General features: G+C 53.8%; 1 protein-coding gene across 14 annotated transcripts in view; it reads left to right on the top strand.

Annotated features, from left to right (window-relative positions):
* Positions 1 to 20,028, top strand: part of MAMLD1 (mastermind like domain containing 1) — a 117,386-nt gene extending 97,358 nt beyond the window's left edge. For 7 of the 14 annotated variants that reach the window (XM_067724271.1, XM_067724272.1, XM_067724277.1 and 4 more), the window contains 3 exons: positions 8,073 to 8,195; positions 16,735 to 16,819; positions 17,812 to 20,028. In XM_067724271.1, coding sequence (XP_067580372.1) covers positions 8,073 to 8,195; positions 16,735 to 16,819; positions 17,812 to 18,947 — 1,344 coding nt within the window. In that variant the 3' untranslated portion in view covers positions 18,948 to 20,028. Of the gene's footprint in view, positions 1 to 8,072; positions 8,196 to 10,327; positions 10,572 to 16,734; positions 16,820 to 17,811 lie in introns of all 14 variants that reach the window. The other 7 variants (XM_067724282.1, XM_067724284.1, XM_067724283.1 and 4 more) reach the window with 2 other exon arrangements.
* The last annotated feature ends 317 nt before the right edge of the window (positions 20,029 to 20,345 follow it).

Genomic DNA, 20,345 nt, shown 5'->3' with positions numbered 1-20,345 from the left:
TTTTACAGATGGGGACACTGAGACCTTAAAAGGAGAAGGTAGACGACAAACAAACTTTATGAACAGAGATGCAAAAGTTCTCAACAAGACCCTAGCAAACCGAACCCAGTGACATATGAAAAGCATTATGCACCATAAGCAGGTGGGATTTATCCCAGGAATGCAAGGCTGGTTCAACCTGTGACAATCAATCAATGTGATGAACAATATGAACAGAACAAAGGACAAAAACAAAACCACATAATCATCTCAGCAGACGCAAAAGGGAAAGGGACTTCCTTAAGCTCATAAAATGAATAGCAAAGCCCAGACTAAACTCAGGTCACCTGACTTCCAGGCCAGAGCTCTTAATAGTAGTCGGGGTGGGGATGGAGGGTGGAACTGGCCCTCGCAACTGCATACACTGCACTGAGCCCCATATTGGGGACTTGCCCCTTGTCCTTTCATCCGGTCCTCACGACAGCCCCTGGCAGCGGGCGCTATGTCATCCCTACTTACTGCGTAAGGAGGCTGAGGCTTCGAGAGATAAGATGACTTACCTGAGGCCACCCAGCTGCCGAGCGCACGAAGGAGCTAAGCCTAGACCTCGGGTTTCCTGCCTCCCACTCTGGAACTTTCCCTTGCCCTTCACTGCTCTCCTCGCTGATTGGTGCTCCTGGCTTAACCCGATTCCATTAGTTCTCAGCTCACCTACTGCCAAGTCAAGTAGATGGGTTTTTGCTGTAAGCGGATGGGAATGTCCTCCAAATTCCCTGGGGAAAGAGCCCCCTCTCCTATGCCAGTACGTGACAACTCTCAGAGTCCAGGTTGTTGACCTACATCCGTGTCATCTGGGTTAAGTGGCCATTTATGAGGACGGCAGAACTGTAAAGCGAGCGGCACTGGGGAGGGCAGAGGCCAAATGGTTGGAAGGTGGAGGGCAGCGCGGAGAAGAGGGGGATGAGACTGTCCTTTGCTCCTGGACATGCTGAGGACCAGGCCGGCTGGCCTCTGGTGGAGGCCGTCGCAGTGAAAGCTCTCGCTTCCAGATGAAACAAGAAAAAGAAGGCAGAGGTTTCAGAGAGTCGGGTAGAGAGAGCGATGCAGTTGGGTCAGGACTCGGAAGGCACCTTGGACTGGGCATCTGGAGTGGTGAGTTCTAGTCTTCTCTGATTTGGGGCAAGGCTCTTCCCTACTATGAGACTCAGGGTCCATACCTACCAGGGTCCTCAGAGGGTGGCGTTGCAGGGCTCCACGCTCAGAGACTGAGTCCCTGCAAAACAGTGCGGATAGACGCTCTCTGTAGGTCTCTCTGACACTCGGCCTCTCTGTCTTTAACTTGCTTGGTGATCTCTTTGCCCCCAATATTTTAATTGTGGTAAAATACGCATCATGTCAAATTTACCATCTTAGCCAGTTTCAAGAGTACAGTTCAGTGGTATTAAGTACATTCAGACTGTTGTGCCCTCCATCACCATCAGCCATCCCTAGACCTCTTTTCATCATGTACAACTGAAACTCTGTCCCTATGAAACAATAACACCCCATGACCCACTCCCCTCCGTCCCCAGCAACCACCAATGCTCACCTGGCAGGGGAGAGAACGTGATCAGGAAGATGGTTTTCCTAGGGTGAGGCTTAGCCATTGTTTGGTAATCTTGAGCAAACCATGGGCCCTCTCCTTCTCCTCTTGAGAAAGATGACTTGAGTAGGTGATCTCTCATTTCCCTCGAGTTACGAAAAGCACGTTAGGGTCGTAGGGAGAGGAGTTAGCCCCAGGGAGACAGAATGGGTCAGAAGAAGACAGAAGGTGAGGCCTTCAGTAAAAGGAAAGCAGAGAATGATGCCCTGCTCCCATACCAGTGGGGAAGGAAGAAAACCCAGGTTGCTGTGAGAGAGAGGCGTAGCAGGAAGGCACAGGCTCATTTGTCATTGGAATACCTGCTTGTGTATCTATATGGACAAAATCTTCCAGGGAAGAAGGAAGACCCCAAATCCTGAGCCCTGGAATGGTTGGCATTCCTGACAAGAATTCAGACTGTCAACACCAGGCCACCCGAAACCCCATGAAGAGTGTGCTGATCCCACCCCGTTCCCCAGCAACTGGAGCATCTCCAGAAAGATCTGGGATCGGCAACAGAAAAGAAAAGAAGATCTAAATTCCAAAGTGACTTTTTTAACCTAAATGATGATGATTTTACATGAACTTGTTGTTCCTTTGACACACCATCATATTTTCTACTTACATGAGTCCTGGTTTGTTTTTTAATCTATAGGATAGCTACAGAGGAGCATATAAAACAAAATAATAAAACCAACACCCGTGTACCCGCCAGGACAGATTAAGAAATAGAACACTCACAGTATCTTAGAAGCCCTCCCTCTTCCCAGAGAGAGATAGCAGCTATCTGAGTGCCAACGCTAGGAACCTACCCACGGCTCCTTGGTGACCTTCGAGCTCATTCTAGTTAGATTAGGGGCATCACCAGTCTCTTTAGGTCATTATTTTCTGCATAGATTCCCACAGATGGGTCGTCCCATCTCTTTCGTGTTCATCCTTACCAGTTTCAATCTTAGATGGAGACCTTGTCTTTTTTCAATATGTTTTAAGATCTTCTGATTACAAGAACAATATATGCTCTTTGTAGTAAACTTTGAAAATGCAGAAAAGTGTAGCGAAAACACAAATCCCATGAGATAACAAAATACATAAATATACAATGTATAAATTAGCCAGGGATAACCGCTGTTAACATGCTGGAATACACATTATTTTTTTTCTGTGCCATAATATGTATTTCACATGACTGGCGTTAAGCTGTGTATATAGCTTTTTCCTTTTATTGTGAAACGTGACATAGATACAGGAAAGTATGCAAGGCCTATATGAACATGGTCGACCCCCGAGTAGACCCCGCGCCCCTGCTGCCATGTGCCCCTTCTGGTAGAATTAACCACTATCTGGATTCCAACGTTCTCTTGCTTTTCTATGTAGTTCCACTACTTATTCACGAGCTCTTCAACAAGCGATCGATTTGTTTTGAAGAACCAAGTGGCAGGCACCATCTAGGTGCTTAGGCAGCAAAGGGTCACGGTGCCACCATTCAGTGGAGGCTTCCAGAAGAGAAGCTGCTCCCCTCTTAGGGAAGTCAGTGACTAAAGGTACCACGGATCCGGCCATGTGTGAAGCCCACCGCCGTCAGGGCTCCTGGTGGAGTCATGGGCGTGGTACCGGACAGACAGAAGGAATCTGGCCCGAGGGCTTTATCTCGCCACAGCCTGCCTCCAGGCCCTCCAGCTTCCAGGTGGAGGTCAACAGAGAACACCTCTGTGGGGTGAAGCAAATCCGGGCAGCAGGATGTGGAAGACAGAGCAGGAAATTCAGCAGCAAATGGTCAAGCCAGATCTCTGCCAGAGAGGAGGAGAGGCAGATACCCAGGGCTGTGGAGGCGGGATGGCCATCCAGGCATCTGCCTCACTGTGTTGGCCACCCACGTGCACTTCACCTGCCAGTTCCAGAGGCCGCCTGGGGCTGCTTTTCCTGAGCCTGCCACGTAGACCAAGCTGCCTTTCCACTTTCCCCTCTGCCATTCTGTGATTCAGCTTCCCTGGGGCCGTGGAGTCAGTTAACCCTGGCCTAGCTGCCTTTGAGCTTGGGCTAATGCATTCGCCTTATCCTTGCAGGATTGTGTCTTTGAAAACCAAACCAGGCCAACCCCTCACAGGACTTTTAGTGGGGCTTTGCGAGGGACTGAATTTAGGTGCATGCATTAGGTCTGCCGTCTCGATCCGGAAGTCTCCAAAGGAAATCCTGCCGCGCCCTTCCTCGGTTGCCTGAATGTGATGGTCAGTCGGATGGCTTCTTTGGAACCCCGGGGCCTGTCAGCAGTGCTTACTGCACGCAGTGGGGAGACACTGGACAGAATGGGGGGAGGATTCGGTGCGCATAAGCAGAAGGGTTATGCTTTGGACATGGTAGCTGTTCATCATCGTCACCTTCGTCATCATGAGACTATAGGAGCCTTGCAGAAGCTGTCAGAGCCTGGCTCCAGAGGCTCTGGACTCTCGAGAGCTTTGGTATCCTTTGACCCAGTCCGTGACGCTCCTTGTAGCAGTGCCCTTGACCTCACCTTGCTCGTAGGCTGATTCCCAGGGGCCCAAGTAGCCTGACCAGACGTGCAGTCTTCCTTGTCTATAACCCAGCGTTACCAATGATGGGCACAGCCCTGGCCACTCTGCAAAAATGCCTCACGGAAAACAGCTCCAGACATTTAAACTTGGAAATACTAACATTCAATTATACACAGTTTTTTGAAGTTTTAACAAAACCAGATGTATTAAGTTTGCAATTATAGTTTGAAATATTTAGTGAAATTTACAAGTTTAAATGGGATGTTTACATTTTTAAGCTTATTTGATTTTTTTTAACATCTTTATTGGGGTATAATTGCTTTCCAATGGTGTGTTAGTTTCTGCTTTATAACAAAGTGAATCAGTTATACATATACATATGTTCCCATATCTCTTCCCTCTTGCGTCTCCCTCCCTCCCACCCTCCCTATCCCACCCTACCAAACGTAGGGTAGATAGCTAGTGGGAAGCAGCCGCATAGCACAGGGAGATCAGCTCGGTGCTTTGTGACCGCCTGGAGGGGTGGGATAGGGAGGTCAATTATACACATTTATACAGGAAAAGTCCAGAAAAGCTGAAAGGAAACTTTTACAAAATCCAGCGAATGATAGGATTGGCGCTACCTTAGAGGTTTTCTTGCAGAATCTCTCTAGTGACCCTCCCACTCCCTGTACCACATGTATCAGAACAGAAATCCCTCAACTTGGAGTTCTCATTTTAGGATACAGTTGTTACAAAAGGAAGACAACACCTGGGTCACACGATAGCCCACCCAGCAGCCCTTGCACAGCTGTGAGACCCTAGCAGCACTCCAGAATCTTCTTGCTGCTGGTCTGCCTCTATATCACATTAGCAAAAGTTTCAGTTGGGCAATTGAATCAAGCAAAACTCAGGGCCTGGGCTTTGTAGTCAGACAATGTCTGGGTTCTAGTCCAGGCCCTGGCACTTACTAACGATTGACCTCGAGCAAGCTAGTTGCTTAACCTTTCTCTTTGTGCCTCAGTTTCCTCATCTTTACAATGGGATCATACCAGTGCCTCCCTCTTGGGATTGTTCTAAGAATTAAGTAATTGAAATGACTCCAGGGAAGGGCTGAACCCAGTGCCTTAGATTAAGTTCTCAATAAATGTTTCTAATATTATCATCGTTGTTTATTATTATTATTAGTCTGTTTTACCAAGAGATAGGAAAAGTGGTAGCTCCGCTGAGCTATGGCCAGACCACGCCTTAGAGCATGTTCAGTTCTAGGAGGAGTGGATCAAGATGGTGGAATAGAAGGACGTGCAGCTCACCTCCTCCCACAGGACAGTGCCTGGAACGTTGTAAAAGGGCTTGATACACGGCAGAGGTATTATTGTTAATTAAGACTACCACTGACTAACCTTCAGAGAATACAGCACGCAGGCACTACACGTGTGTTAGTTAATTCGGTGACTCCTCATAACCTCCGCCACTCTCTGAATGACGCACTCCTATGACTTCCCCTTTACAGATGAGAATATTAAGGCACAGAAAGGTTAAGTGGCTTCCCCCAATCACCTAGCTAAGAAGTGGCAAATCCATGATTCAAGCCCAGACCCTCTCTCTCCAGAGCCTGCACTCTTCGCCAGTATGGTGAAGAGCTGTGCTCTCCGTTACTGTCACCAGCATTCACAGGTGGCTACTTAAATTCATTAAAAGTGAATACAATTAAGAACTCAGTTCTTCACGTGCGCTAGACACATTTCAGGTGCTCCATTGTCGCATGTGGTCAGTGGCTACCGTATTGGACAGCGCAGGTATAGAGCATTCTGTTCTTTCTGGGAGGATGACTCAGCATCATCTCAAGGTTCTGTGGGACTGTGCTGCTCTGTTGAGCTTCTATTTCTGTTTCTTACAAAATCTCAGGCTTGAGTTGTATAGCTTTTTCCTAGTGTTATTAATAGATGCATGCTTGCGATATAGTGAAATCGCATTTGCATTTGGCCAAGTAGTGTAATGGCAAGTAAGAGGCCAAGAAGTCTGACTCACATTACACTTCCCTGGTTTCCCAAAGCATGACTTCACATTTACGAAGTCGTCTCCTGTCACCTCTGTTTGACAAGTCTGCACATTCATGCATTTGCCCAGAGACCCAGCTTCTTCCGCAGCTCTGCCTTGCCCTCTTTGAGCTATCTGCGTAGCATTTAGTGCCCTAGCGTGTTCATCTCACTCGTGGCTTGAACAGCTGGGGCTGGCTTCTGAAGTCAGCCCAGCCGTGAGTGACCTTGGCCTCCGAGAGTCTCTGGCACACGCACCAAGTCTCCAGTTCCTTCTTGTGGGCTCTCTCTGCTCGCCTCTGTTACACGGTTAGTAAAGCAAAGGAGGAGTGAAGCAGGATTTGTTGCCTGAACTTTCAGGATGAGTAAGTCTAGACATCAACGAGCTCCCAGAAGCCAGTGGAATTACAGTACACAACTGTGACCTTGTGAATGCGCGTGTATTTCCTTCCGACCTCCACGGCGAAGACTGGACCGAGATCGAATCCGGTCAATAACTGATAAAGCCAGAGCAGGTACCCGCTTCTTGCAAAGCGTCTGAGTGTCTGTGCAGGTTAGTCATAATCTGAGCGCCTTACACCGCAGCCCATTTGCTGTACGGTGAGGTCACAGAATAGCCAACAGCGTGGTCACTCCAGTGTAGATGAAGGACACCGACTGCTTCTCTCCGTGCGCAGAGAAGGAGCCTCTTCTCCCAAACCCAGCAGTTGCTTGGGTTTAGTCACTCTGTAAATCAGGTCCAGGTCTGTACCCACTCTCCTGTGTGTGCCTGGTAAAGCTATCTCCACTTCCTCGTCTTGTAAACTGGGGACAGTCTCAAATGTATGTGTGTGTGCACGGTTAGTGCGGTAAATGTTAGCTGACGTTATTTCCACGGTGTGATGATCCCTGTTGGGCTTTATTAACCCAACGGCGTTGAAAAGAGATGAGTAAATGTGTTTAAAATGAGGGTCAAGGCTCACTTTTATCATTAACGTTCATCCCTAAAAGAAGCCAGCACAGTGCTCACTGGACTAGCATATCCCGAGCGCCTGGGATATCGTGCCAAGCTCATAACAGATACAGTCAGTTGAATTTTCCAAATATTTGCTGAACCCTCTGCCTGTGCCAGGCACTGTCTGGGCACCAGAGGAATTTAAAGATGATTAAGACTTGGCCCGACAAGGATGTTCAGTCAGCCAGAGGAGCTGGACCAAAGGAGAGGCAGAATTCCCAGGGTGGATCTCCAAGGACATGCGGGGTTCCAGACGGGAAACTTGGAGAAAGGGCTCTCTGGGCTACCGAAGCAAGGAGCGCGATCACAGGGGACTGAACGCGGGCGGCAGCCTGTCTGGGGAACTCCAAGGACATGGGTATGACTGCGGGGTAGTGTACCTGACACCATGGGACAGGAAACCTGCCTGCCAAGAAGGCAGGAGGCCAAGGAACAAAGAGCCCTAATTGCAAAGTTTAGCAGGACGTGCTTGGGGCTCTAAGTGGCTGCAAGCCATTAGAGGGACCCAGGGACAACCTCGTTCCAGCAAGTTCTCTAGCGATCACGGGAAGCCCAGTGGGGGTGAGCTCCGTGAAATCGGGCACCAGCATCGGGCACTATCCATCCCAGGGTCTGATCATCTGAAATTTGGAATCACGCGGAGCCGGCCAGTCCGAGAGGTAGTAATCATGCCCACCAATCATGGACTGGCTTTGCTTTTCTGAGATTTTCAGTGATTCCAAAGACAGAGGTGGGTTTACCTTATGTGTGGAAACCTCTAGGCGTTGAAAAGTGCCAACCACTTTTTCTTTGGAAGCTGGACCTCCCACTTAACAGGGCGCGTAACAGCAGTTTCTTTTCCAAAGTAAATAAAACGGAGAAGACACACGAGCATCAGCTACAAAGCTCCTTGTCGGTCAGAGTCAAGACTGAATCTCATCTAGTTTATTTCTTTTCTTTTTTTAACCAAGGATTACACCGGTCCGCGAAGCGCCTTCTCCCATTCTGCTCCACTTGAATGGGTGGCTGCAGCCCCGTTCCCAGCTGCCGCCGAAACAGAACTGCCCGCACCGTCGGGGCATCTTCTGCTGCTGGTAATTTCCATGTACCATCTGCAGGGTTTTTTCTGCCTGATGAACTACCGAGGCGCTGTGAGCGTATGTTCATGCTGATGGGGGTTCTTGCTTCCTGACCCGTCACTAATATCCTACAAGTCACATGAAGCTACCAGGGATTCCTGAGCAAAAGCTTAAAATGCTTCAGTTCCCTACGAATAAGCCCCACTCATTGCTTTCAGTCTGTGTCGTCACGGGGTGGGCAAGGAATCAGACCTCTAGGAATAGTTGCATATCGGGATCGTAAAAACTCCTACATGGCTATAAAATAGTGTCTTGAATTATCAAGGCGCTAGGAATGCAGGCACAAAGAATAGTCCATTGTAGAGATGACCTTGGTCCAAGGACAAATTGGAGCTTGACTAAGCGAAGCTTCAGGTGGCCAGTGAGCTCAGCTCTGCACGAATACACCAGCCCAAGGGGAGGGGCGCCGGGCCCTCTGTAGTTAGTTGGCTTATCGTCAGAATGGCAAAGAAAGTTTTCCTTCCCACGTGCAGTGAGTTTACTTGCTAAGCGTATTTCACGTGGTTTTTTGGTTCTGTTTTTCTCTGGGGAGAGGGGTGTCATCTCTAAAGCTCTCCAAGCAGTTAGGTTTTCTTCCTAATCCCATCTTTGAGTATTTATAACGTGTTCTTAAAATTTTGCCTGGAGATCCCTTGTAAAATCCGGCCTGTACTTTTCTTAATGACACACTTGAACAGTTTCTACATTTCAAAGCCTGTTTTCCATATGACAAGGTAATCACACACATGCACACACCGTGCCAGACTTCATGTGGACCTGGGAACCAGGCAAACCTGGATTTGCATCCTCCCCTGCTACTAACTAGCTGTGTGACTTTGGGCAACTTCCTTAACCTCTCTGGGCCTCAGTGTCCTCCTCTGTAAAATAAGGACAGTAATCGTTCCTGCCTCATATACAGCTGTTGCAAGTGTTGAGTGAGACTGAGTATTGAAAGCACTTGGGTTAGTGCCTGGTACGTAGCAAACGCTCGATAAATTCAGTGGTGGCAGTTTTTAATCGTTAATTCAACTACGGCATCCAAATATCTACTGGCCTGTCATCCGTCACAGAGGCTTGCCCACGGTAGGCGCTTAGTCGTGTTTATTGTCATGACTTGAATTGACTCCGACTGTTTAGATTCGGAGGATAAATATTTCCCTTTCGACCGGGCTGTTTGATAGACACAGGTGATCACTCAAAGCTCAGGTGTTAAAAGCACGACAACGAAGAGGCTGCTTCACGTAGAAAGACCTTCTCCTCAAGGCAGGCTCCCCCTGGTCCTCTTGGGCACCCCTGTGGCCGAGCGCTCGCTGCGCTCGGCAGGATGTCAGAGCCGTCTCGGCAGCTCCTTGGAGTCTTGAGGCTTCCTGTGACGTGGATATCAAGTGTGAGGGTTTTTAATTGCCTTTGGCTGAAAGAATTGGGTCAGATGTTCAATTCGGGTGAAATCCCTGCCTTCTAAAATATGACGGAAAGGGGAGGGGCCACTCGCACGCAAGTCCTGAAACGTGGGGGCCCCGGCAAGGTGAAGTGCAGTGAGGGCTGCCGCTCAGGGCTGGGCTGCTGTGAGGTTTCCACATGACTGCTTGGTTTTGCACTCACCATTTGGTTTTGCAGATTCCTCAGCATGTGTCTACACACACGTACCTACACACCAGTTTAGAATGGTGTGCTCTGGGGGGGGGAGGGGCGTGGGGAGGGATCGGGATTGGTCGAGGTCATTGCTGATGACGTAGCTTGACTCCCATTTCCAACAAGACAGTGACTGATGGAGGCAGAGGCTCCTTAACTGAGACCCACGGATGGGTAGTAAGTGGTCCAGAAAACCCCTGAGATTATACGTAAGATGTCGGTGGGCTGGGAAGGGGGAGACACCAGCGTAAGTGCTTTTTCTGTGGAGAGAGACCATAGCTTTTAGCCGATTCTCAAAGGAGTCTGTGACCCAAGACAACCAAGACCACAAAGCTGTTGGGTTTGGTTGGCCCAGACCACTTGGTGTGTCTCACCGAGCACCCAGACGACCCCGCTAGGCGGTCAGGGCAGTGACAGGAGCATTCAGAGGCATGTCGTGGCCACGCCGCTGATGGACTCTTCAATGGTTGTTGTAGACTCATGTAGACAAAGCCTGCAAGCTTGGGGAAGCCAGGCCCCCCCAGGTCAGCCTCGGGCGACAGCCCCCATCCTGCCAGGCCCTGGGGAGTGAGTCCTTCCTGCCCGGCAGCTCCTTTGCTCAGGAGCTGGCCCGAGTCACCTCCTCGTACAGCACCTCAGAGGCAGCGCCCTGGGGCGGCTGGGATCCGAAGGCCTGGAGGCAGGTGCCCGCTCCACTACTGCCTAGCTGCGACGCTGTCGGTAAGTCACTTCCCCCAGCCTCGCTTTCCTCATCTGTCAGCTGGGCACGGTCCCCTGCTCAGCCTGCCCGCCTGCCGCACAGGGTTGTTGGGGGGCACAGAGGAGGTGACAGCCCGGCCCGTAAAGCTCTGTTCACCTAGGAGGGATTTCTAGCAGAGAGACCACCCAGGCAAGCAGACTGCTCCGGCATCTCAGCCCCATCTTCGGGGCACTGAGTGGTGATCGCCCTGGGCGCAGTTGCTCCCTCCCGGCTGTTGGCCTTCCAGCACCCCAGTTCATTCCCTGCCTGTCTGTCCCTGCGGCCAGGCTGTGAGTCCGTGGGGCACAGGGGCTGCGCTTCTGCACCTCCGAATCCCACCCCCCACGTCCGCCCCGACCCCGTGCCTGCCTGCTCCATAGCCGGTGGGCGCTCGGGAACTGCCTCTCCCTCCAGCGGTCTGCTGTGGACTCCGCACCCCGAGGTGTTCTTTGACCCCACCTGGGACTCACGCACCCCAAGAAGTGGGAAGTTGGATCGCCCCACTGGAGGACTGGTAGCCCCGGGGGAGGGCAGGCAGAAGGAAGCCCAGATTCTCAAAGAAATGCCTTGACTTGCCCTAAGGAGTCACGTTAGTGGGCATGAGAGAAAGATGGTGGACGCCAGCCGGAGCGGGCCTTTGCAGAGAATTTCACTGGGCTCGTGGAGTTGTTGTTCTGGCGCATGAAATATCAGTGTGTATGGGATGTCAGACCTCTCTGCAGAGAAAGCTAGAGAAATGAGCATTGGCTGAGTGATAGTGATCAGAAGATGCTCATCCGGCTGAAAGGACCTCCGGGATTCTGGCCTTTAATGGAAATGCTGCTTCGGTACGTGAGGCCTCGCTCTCCCCATCCCACCTGCCTCGGCCCGCAAGAACAAGCAGTGCTTTCCATTCAAGGGCTATCGATTTTTCTCTCTCTTTTTTTTCCCCCTTTTCTCTGTGTGCTCTCACGGTGCTCTCCGGCTTGTCCAGTACAAAGCTGCCAGGGAAACAGAATTAACAAAATGGACTGGGGCATCGTCCACTCAGGATGTCTCTGAGTTCCACCCTGGTCTGACCTGTTTTTCCCTGTCCCCAAAACGCAAAAAATGAGCGATCCAAGCTAGCTTGCCTCGAGAGAATTCATTTCCCCATCTTATTATCTCTCTTCAAAGCCAAGCCAGGCCTTCCACCCTGCACTGGAGGTGGGGGGCGGGCGGAGGCTTGGCCCTCAGATCTTCCCTACGAAGCTTTGGAAGTTGGGCCCACCTCGGGGGGCTTTGAGGGACAGGACCTCCAGCTCAGCCATGACTCAGGAAGACCAGACACAGTGTGAGACGGAGGATGCAGGCTCCCCAGGGGAAGAAGAAAGGCGAGCTGCAAAGACATTTGTTTCCTTTGCGGCCAGATCAATCCTAGCACGTAGACCCAGCCCTTCCGGGACCAGGCAGCCCTGAAACCGCCGAGATGGAGGTGGAGTCAGGAGAGAGTTCGTACAGCTGGAGGTCAACTGCAAAGGCAGAAAATGGAAAAGAGAAAAGTCGTTTTCGATGGCGTTGATTTTGTGAAGTGCCCGGTGGCAGCATCATGACCGTGCGGGTGGTCCCTGTCTCCTGCTCCAGAGGCCCCAAGGGTCAAAGAAAGACCTCAGCAGGCCACTGGCGCCCCGGCGTCCGGGTGTGGCACGTTCCCATGTGCCCTGAGGGCCCCACGGCCTGCGCCTGGGTTTCTGCCGTGCCGCCCAACTCCCCGTCCCGTCACTCTGTCGTGTTCTCTTTAGTAGATGCGCCACCATTGGCAATGACTTTCTGTGACTGATTGCTTGCGTCTTGTCAGTTGCCCCCTCCGTTGTAAGCTTCATGAGAGTAGAGACACGCAGTGCCACCCCATGCCTGTGACAGAGCCTGGCCCATGGTAGACCCGTGAGAAATGTCCATCAGCTGACTGACAGAGGGGCTCACCGGGCTGCCAGGTGAACCCTATATCTTCCCACCCGGAGTCAGGGAGGCTGCCCTCCGGGCAGGGAAAGGCATTGAGCAGAGGCCCGAGGAAAGGGCAGGTGTGTGGCCGCCCCTCCCCCCGCCCTGGCCTTGGCCTCTGAGGTCCGCAGGGAAGAGTGGCGGCCTGATGACCCACTCAGCACTCCCATGTGGAGGCACTCTGGAGAAACTGAGTCACGGGCTCAGAGAGTTAGGAGCGGGGGTTAGGAAACACTGAAGCTGGCCTGCCATTCGCTGTGGGCAGCCCGTTTCTGAAGGACACCTGAGGAGAGTTTTAGCCTAAGAGCATCCACGCCCCCTCAAACAGGGCTTCGGGTCTGAGGAGTCCCCATCCACAGGCGTGTGGGAGTCCCTAGAATTCAGATCTCCATGCAGAACGCTGTCTTCCCGTCATTTCAAAGGAAAAGTCACAAGAGTGGGTGAGTTGTTTCCAAATCTGCCTTCCCAAAACCACAAAAGAAGGTGCTTTTCCTATTGGAGGAGGAAACAACCAACCAACCCACACACTGGAGCTCGCTAACCTTTGACCCTTTAACACAGAGGCGAGTGGCTTCTGCTGTGGCAGGCTGGCTCTGCGTGGGGCACCCAGGGCCTTGTCTACTGGGAAGGGAGCAAGGAGCTGCCTGGTGCTGGAAAAAGAAAAACCCTCCCTCTGCCCCTCCTCCCCCTCCCCCTCCTCCCCTCCCCCTCCCCTCCCCCTCCCCTCCCCTCCCCTCCCCTCCTCCCCTCCCCCTCCTCCCCTCCCCCCTCCCCCTCCTCCCCCTTTCTCCTCCTCTTCCTCCTCTTTATCTCCCTCTCCCCCTCCCCTCACTCTCTCCCTTCTCTGTCATCCCGTCTCTCTCCCTCCCCCCTCCTTCCCTCTCTTAACTCTGCTACACAAAATAAGGCTTCACGTCCATCCCCGCATTCCCCCAGAGCTGTTCCCTTGGATCCCCTCCCCAGTCAGAATGCTCTCCTCTTGGGGATCGTGGGGCAAGTAACTTCAGGCCGAATCTGCCCAAGACGCAGGAACCCTGTGTGCGCATCTGCCTCTGCCTCATCCCCATCCAGTTAGAGCGTCCCTGGGTCTCATGAAGTGGTCGAATCAGTAATGAGATTGTTCTCGGCCTGCAGTGGGGAGAGGACGCGTCAGGTGCGTGCTCTGGGGCTCACAGGAGACATCCTCCTGTGGTGGCCAAAGCGTGAGGCCCATAGGGCGGCCCGGCCTCCCCGGGGGGGCCCAGTGTTGGGCTCTCTGCTGTGTTGGGGCTCGGGCCGGCCCTTTGCCCGTCTGTCCTGCCTGTGCCTATAGCACCCGCAGGTGAACGCTAGCCCTCAGGTGAGCCCCCAGAGCTTCCTGGGGCATCGGCAGGAAGTTCCTCGAAAGGCAGCCCCGGGACTTCCTGGATCACCATCCTGGCCGAGGCCTGTCTGTGAAGGTGGCCCCTTGGCCAGGTGGGAGGAGGAGCCAGGGCCCTCGTTCCTGGGGAGACTTCCTTCCGGGGACCACGTGGGGAAGCACACCTAGGCTCACACAGGCCCACCCGACGCCACCCCGCCGGCGTCACCCGGTACAGCAGCACCCAGCTCCGTGACAGCCGACCGCAGCCCTAGGAAAGGCAGGCCTTGGGTGAGCTCCTCCACGACCACGGTGGTGGAAAGCCACAGGTTGCCTGGGCCATCCTTCAGTGCGTCCATCACTAAGCAGCCCCTTTCAGCCGCTGCTTCCTCCTGGTCACTGAAAACATTTGTCATTTCCTGTTTTCTCCATTTTCCAACGATTCTAATTGTCAGTGTCAAAAGGCAACAACTGTTTTCTTGGGGCTTATCTTTGGAGCACATTGATTCAGAACAAAGGATGGGGGCCTCTGTCTGCAAAACAAAGGAAGCAGCCTCCTCGGGAGGCCTGGAGAGAATGCTCTGGCTGCTCTGCCAGGGACAACAGGACAGGCCGGGAGCAGAGGGCTGGCGGTGCCCCCCCCCGATGCCCCAGCAGCGTGAAGAGAGCCCTGCTTGACGGTGACACCCCAGGCCGGCGTCGGCCGTGCCCTTCGGACTCGGCAGCTTCTGTAGCCGTGCCGCTCCGCAGACTCGCGCTTAAACTCTGGATCCTCTGGGTTTCTCTGCTTCCTTGGATGAACGCCGGCCAGCATCCCGTTGTCCCTGTAACTGTGGACCGTTCGAGAAGCACTCCCTTTCATCTGGCAGACACTGCCCACTTCCTCCACTCTGACCTCTGCCCCAGCCTCGCCTTCACTTTGGTTTCCCAGGCCCCGGGGGCCTCTCTACCTCCCTCCCTTTGGACTCTTCTGCCTGTCCCCTGCTTTGTCTTTCGTCGCACTCTGTAGCCTCCACCTGCCCTTCCCCCACTCCGTACAACTTTTTGCTATTTGATGCACCTAATGGAGCAGCTGGTGGGGATGGAGTTAGGGCTGGTATAGACAGCAGGGCACAGGAGCCGGTTCCTGGAAGCAGCGGGCTGGGGAAGCAGAAGCAGTGGATCTGCAGTTAGGAGACGCTGCACTTCCCCAGCCGTGTCACCTTGAGCAAGTCACTTACCCTCTGTGAGCCTCAGTTGTCACGTCAGTAAGCTGGGACCATAGGTCTTCTACCCAGATCTCCTAGGGCTGGTGGGAGGTTCGATGGCAAGAACAGAGGTGAGAGGGCTGCCTTCAGAAAGGCCTGCCCACCCTGAGCAGCTCAGGCAGAGCACAGGGCTCCCCCAGCTCCCCCAGTTCCCGATGGGGTGGCCTTGGGTGGTCATGCGACCCCTGTGCTCCTGAGGTCCTGTCTCCCCACCCCACGCTTTAGCAGGAAGACAGCAGCTCCAGGACTGAAGAGCGACATCCCTGGCACCCACCTCCCAGCAGCCCCGGGGGAAGGGGGGCAAGAGCTCGGACAGGAAGCAGGCTGAGGGCGGGAAGCTGACATCGCTTGTGGTGTGGTCCGCCCACTGCCACGTGTTTGTCCTCTCTGCCTTGGCAGGAACCGAGGCCGAGAACTGCCCGACAGGCCTGGGCGCCGGGCTCTCTCCCAAGCGCCGGCCCTCCGAGTGCAGAGAAGCAGGCCCCGGGCAGCCTGTGTTGTCGGGTCAAGTCTTCTGGCATCTGGGGGGCGGGGGACGCAGTTCCGAAAGTAAACTCAGGGAGGCGTGCTCCCCGACAGAGCTGCCTTGCTTGGTGGCGCACGAGGAAGCAGACTCCTTGAGAAGGGGACAGAGGCGGCAGCGGGTGAGCACTGGACTGGGAAGCAGACCTGGGGCCCAGTCACAGCCTGGCGCCGAACGGCTGAGGGGCTTGGGGCCAGTTGTGCCTTCTCCCGGCCCTCAGCTGGCTGGCTCGCGGCTGTCCCCTTGAGCGGCTCCCAGCCTCAGGGCTGGGACTGCAGCCATCGAACGTGGCTCCTCCCCCTGCCCACCCAGCTTGCGGATGGAGACCGGGAGCCCGTTCCCATCGCCCGTGTGCGGCCAATCAGGCAAGCGAAGGGAAGCTGGGACTGAGTGGCTACTCCGGGCGTCGGCCAGTGCGTCCATCTGATCGTGTGATCATCGCGCCCTTCGTGCCAGGACCACCTGGAACAAGCCTTGGCCCTTTCCCCATGACAGCCCCGACATCCCTGGTTCGCTCAGCCATTCTTTGCCCTCGTGGTTGGGAGTCCAAGCCCTACCTCCATCACTTAGTGTCCTCCGAGTGCGGCCAGTTTGTCTGGGTCTCCCTGAGGCTGGCATGCCCAAACTCTTGTCAGCACCGTAGACGTGGTCTGGCCAAGGCAGAGTAGTGTAGGACTGTCACCTGCCTCCTTCTACATACTCTGCTTCTACTAATGCAGCCTAATGTCACATTTGCTCTTTTGGTGACCACATCTCACTGCTGCCCCATCCTGAGCAGAAGGATGTCCAGAATGCCTAAATCTTTCTTCTCCGTGCTCTTGCTGTTAAGCTCTGTGTCTCCCGCCCTATCCTACGCTGTCGCAGTTGGTTTTTTAACCCAGGTGCAGAATCCTACTTTTATTTATACCTGCGGAGTTTTGCTTGGGAGGGTGGGGCATGCATGCGAGTGTGTGTTGGTGTGTTCACTCATGCTTTCTGCTACACCAAAGCCAAGTCCTGAGTCCCCACACAGAGATCCCAAGGCTAGTATTTCTTGGTAGCCCTAATCTGACACTTCTTTCTCATCTTCTATTTAGCAAGAGAAGCAGAAATCAGGTCTTATGGCAATGATCCCTGAACAGCGGAGTGCATATCTCGCCCAACAGATGAGTCAATTTCAAGGTAAGCACTTAAACTCGATGTTCTCGAAAGGGCGGGCCAGGGGGAGTGTGTGTGAGGTTGGGGGAGAATTCATTCCAGCAGAAACAGTTACTGAGATGTTTCTGAAAAGCATTGAGGGAAAGAGAGGAGGTCTGCAAGGCACTTCCAGGGCAGCCTGGTTGGATCCGTCACGTGGAAAGCTTAAGTAGAGTCCCAGTGAAACGCTCAGTCTTAATGACTCTGAAATCGCTGTTTGATTCAAGAGATTGATTCACCCATGGCATCTAGGACTGTAATCAACATTGACTGGCCGCAGATACAGCTGTTAGCCAAACACCAGACACGGTCTCTGCCGGACTAGCAGGGGAAACATGCGTTAAGCAGTCCTCCCCAGCCAATAGTGACATTGGACCAGGCCAAGGGTATTCTTGCCTGGGGTTTGGGGGAAGCTGCTTGCCCTCCAACAGGTGTTCGGCAGCTTCATTGTAGCCCAGTGGCCAGCAATGGCCCATTGCTCCTGCATTCTCTTGCAAAAACCCCTGTTCCTTTGGGTCTGATACCAGCTGAATGTCCCACCTGTCCAGGCTGGAGTGGCATGTCAGGCACACTTCAGCCGCAGGGACAGGACGGACAAGTTCCAGAAAGGCCAGTGTCAAGGACTGGGCATCCTTCAGGGGGTGGGCGGTGCCAGGCCTGCGTACGGATACTGAGTAGAAAAGTAGACCCAGACCCTGGCTTCATGGAGCTTACAAACTACTGGCATTTTCAGTCCAACATGATCTGCTCTTGGGTGGAGGGGGAGCCATGAGCACAGACCCAGGGGGTCTAGGAGGGCTTCCCCCAAGAACTGCAGTCCGGGCTGAGGGTGGAGGAACCAGGGGAGCAGGGGATGTTCGGGAAGAGCCCAGGGCGGAAGGTGAGAGGTCAGTGCTGGGCCGGTGGCTCCCCGCCAGCAGCTGCGGCCCAAGTTGAAGATGCCTTTGGAACTGACCCCCACTTCTCTCTTTCTGTAGCCGTCCAAGATCAAGTCACCTCCAAGTGTAGCCGGACCAAGGCAAGCTCCCCACCCAACCAACCCATGATGCCACCCGGAGCTGCGCTCCTCCAGAGCGCTCTGAGCCCAGGAATGGTCCCGCCCGCCAGGCACCAGAGCCGGGAGGGCGTGGCCCTGATGTCACCAAGTCCAGGCAAGCAGCACGGGACTTTCAGCTCCAGCCCCCCGTTTCCCACACCCTTGCGCTTGAGCCACAACCCCGCGGGCAGCCTCGGGTCCACCTGCCGGCGCACGCGGATTCCCAAGGCCGCCCCCACGGGAGTGCCCCTGCCCGGCTTCTGTCCCAGCCCCCTGGGCAGCCAGCCCCTGAGTCCCCACCAGCTCAGACAGCCCTGCGTGCCAAGAGTGCCCACCGTGCTCCACAACGCTGCCTGGGTGGCGGCAGCAGCAGCAGCTGTGAGCACCGCGGTGTTGAGGGGGCCACCCCCGAGGCAAGCAGCCCATGGCGTCCAGCAGCATTTCCATAGCAACTCCCTCTTTGCCAAGGCCCCCGTGAGAGTCCCCCAGGGAGCCCCAGTGTTTCCATCACAACAGGCAGTTGTGTCCCCCAGTCAGGTGGCCCCGGGAGGCAGACCCAGCCAGAAGGTGGGCGCTGCCCCCGCCAACCCCAGCTTCAGCCTGCTGGGCCACCAGAGCCTCAGACAGAGCCCGCTGCGGGGTCCCGTGCCTGTGCTGCACGCCACCAAGTCCCTCCAGCAAGGCATGGCCAGCTTCAGGCCCGTGAGTCCCATCCAGGGCATCGAGCCACCAAGCTATGTGGCTGCCACCGCCGCCGCCGCCTCCACTGTCGCTGCCAGCCCGTCCCCTGGTCCCTTCAACAGCGTGGGGAGCCCCCCTGAGTTGCCACCCTATGCCTTGTTGCCCCAGGCCTCACTGAACGATCTCATTTCACCCCCTGACTGCACTGAGGTGGATTTCATCGAAGCTCTCTTGAAAGGCCCCGGCGTGAGCCCAGATGAAGACTGGGTGTGCAACCTGAGGCTGATCGATGACATTCTAGAACAGCACGCTGCTGCCCAGACTGCCGCAGCCCAGAGTGCCGGCCACATCCCTGAGCAGGCTGGCCACATCCCCCAGAATGTTGGCGAGCTTTAAATGCCCAGAGAAACCTCCACGGGGCCATCACTCCGGGGAGCGGTGTGAGTCCACAGCAAATTCGCAGCTGGTCCCACGTAGCCACACGCTTGTTGCCTCATTACGATTGAGGGGCGTCAGCCCACGCCCACCCCTCTCGCTACCTGTGACGAAATGGAAAGCTGGTGATTTTTCAAGCTACCTGTACATATCTGAACATTTTGTAAATGGTTTTCCTAAACATTCACGACAGAAGTATTTATACTTCGTTTTGTGACTTTGTAAATAAAGTGACGGCTTTCCTTTCAGTAGAGCTGTGTCCATTATGCATTGTCTGTGTTTATTCTACATTGTTGCCAATACGCAGACTGTGTCGCTCACTCCAGCCATACCTTATCAACCAGGTGGTGGAGTCACGTACGCTTTAGATGCAGTGGTGGATGTGATCAAGAGGTGTTGTGCAAACTGACAAATACCAAATCGAAACTCACTTGGCCATGTATTTCCATTTCCACTAAAACTTCTGTCGCCCTGTGTGGTTCTTAACCTCTTTCGCAAACCTTTCAGTCTCTGCTAGCTCCTTCCTGACGAGCATATTACAGCACAAGCCGTTTGATCGTTAAGTGCCCCTCAGAGGAATTATTTGCCCGGAGGCCGGAGAGTTCTGTGGATTTGGGAGAAGCAAGGAGGTAATGTGTGAGCTGGGCACCGTCTGAGGATCTTGAGTCTCCTCCCTTTATCCCTCAGATGGTTGGTACTACTCCAGCAGCACCTTGCTGGGTGGAGGTGAGATGTTCCCGGTTTAAAGCCTTTCGGTATTTGTTTTGATGTAAGGCTCTGTGGTCTGGGGGAAAATGGGTCTGTAAACATTAATTGTTGATTCGGGCTTTGTCTTTGATGGTTTCTATCTGCAATTATCGTCATGTATATTTAAGTGTCTGTTATAGAAAACCCACACCCACTGTCCTGTAAACTTTTCTCAGTGTCCAGACTCTGTGTAATCACATTTTAATTGCTGCCTCGTATTTCGCCTCTACATTTGAAATCTGGCGTCTGTTTCCAACCAGTGCGTTTTTTCTTCGTACTGTAATAAACAACCAGGAGAAAAGTGCCTCTATGTGTTCATTTCTCCAGGGAGCGTTCAGCATCTACAAACCCTGTCAGCTAAGCCCGCTAGTGTCTTCGGGCCTTTCTGAATGCTTGGCCACCGAGGGGAGAGGGGTGAGAAGTTTGTGTAGCGTGAGCCGCGATCCTTTCACATCACAGCATAGAAGCACATCATTTCTGACTCGAACGCCTCCTTCTACAGAGGACGAAACAGGGGAGCCGCTAAGGTGACTCTGCGCTGGGGGCAGGGGGCAGGGGGAGGCTTGAGCTGAGAATCTAGACCCTCCCACCACCATCCTCTTTCCACTGAGA

The sequence above is a fragment of the Pseudorca crassidens genome, chromosome X (genome assembly GCF_039906515.1).
Source record: "Pseudorca crassidens isolate mPseCra1 chromosome X, mPseCra1.hap1, whole genome shotgun sequence".
NCBI classification, from domain to species: domain Eukaryota; kingdom Metazoa; phylum Chordata; class Mammalia; order Artiodactyla; family Delphinidae; genus Pseudorca; species Pseudorca crassidens.
Note: the sequence above shows the minus strand (reverse complement) of the source record. Positions and strands in the feature narration are given on the sequence as shown.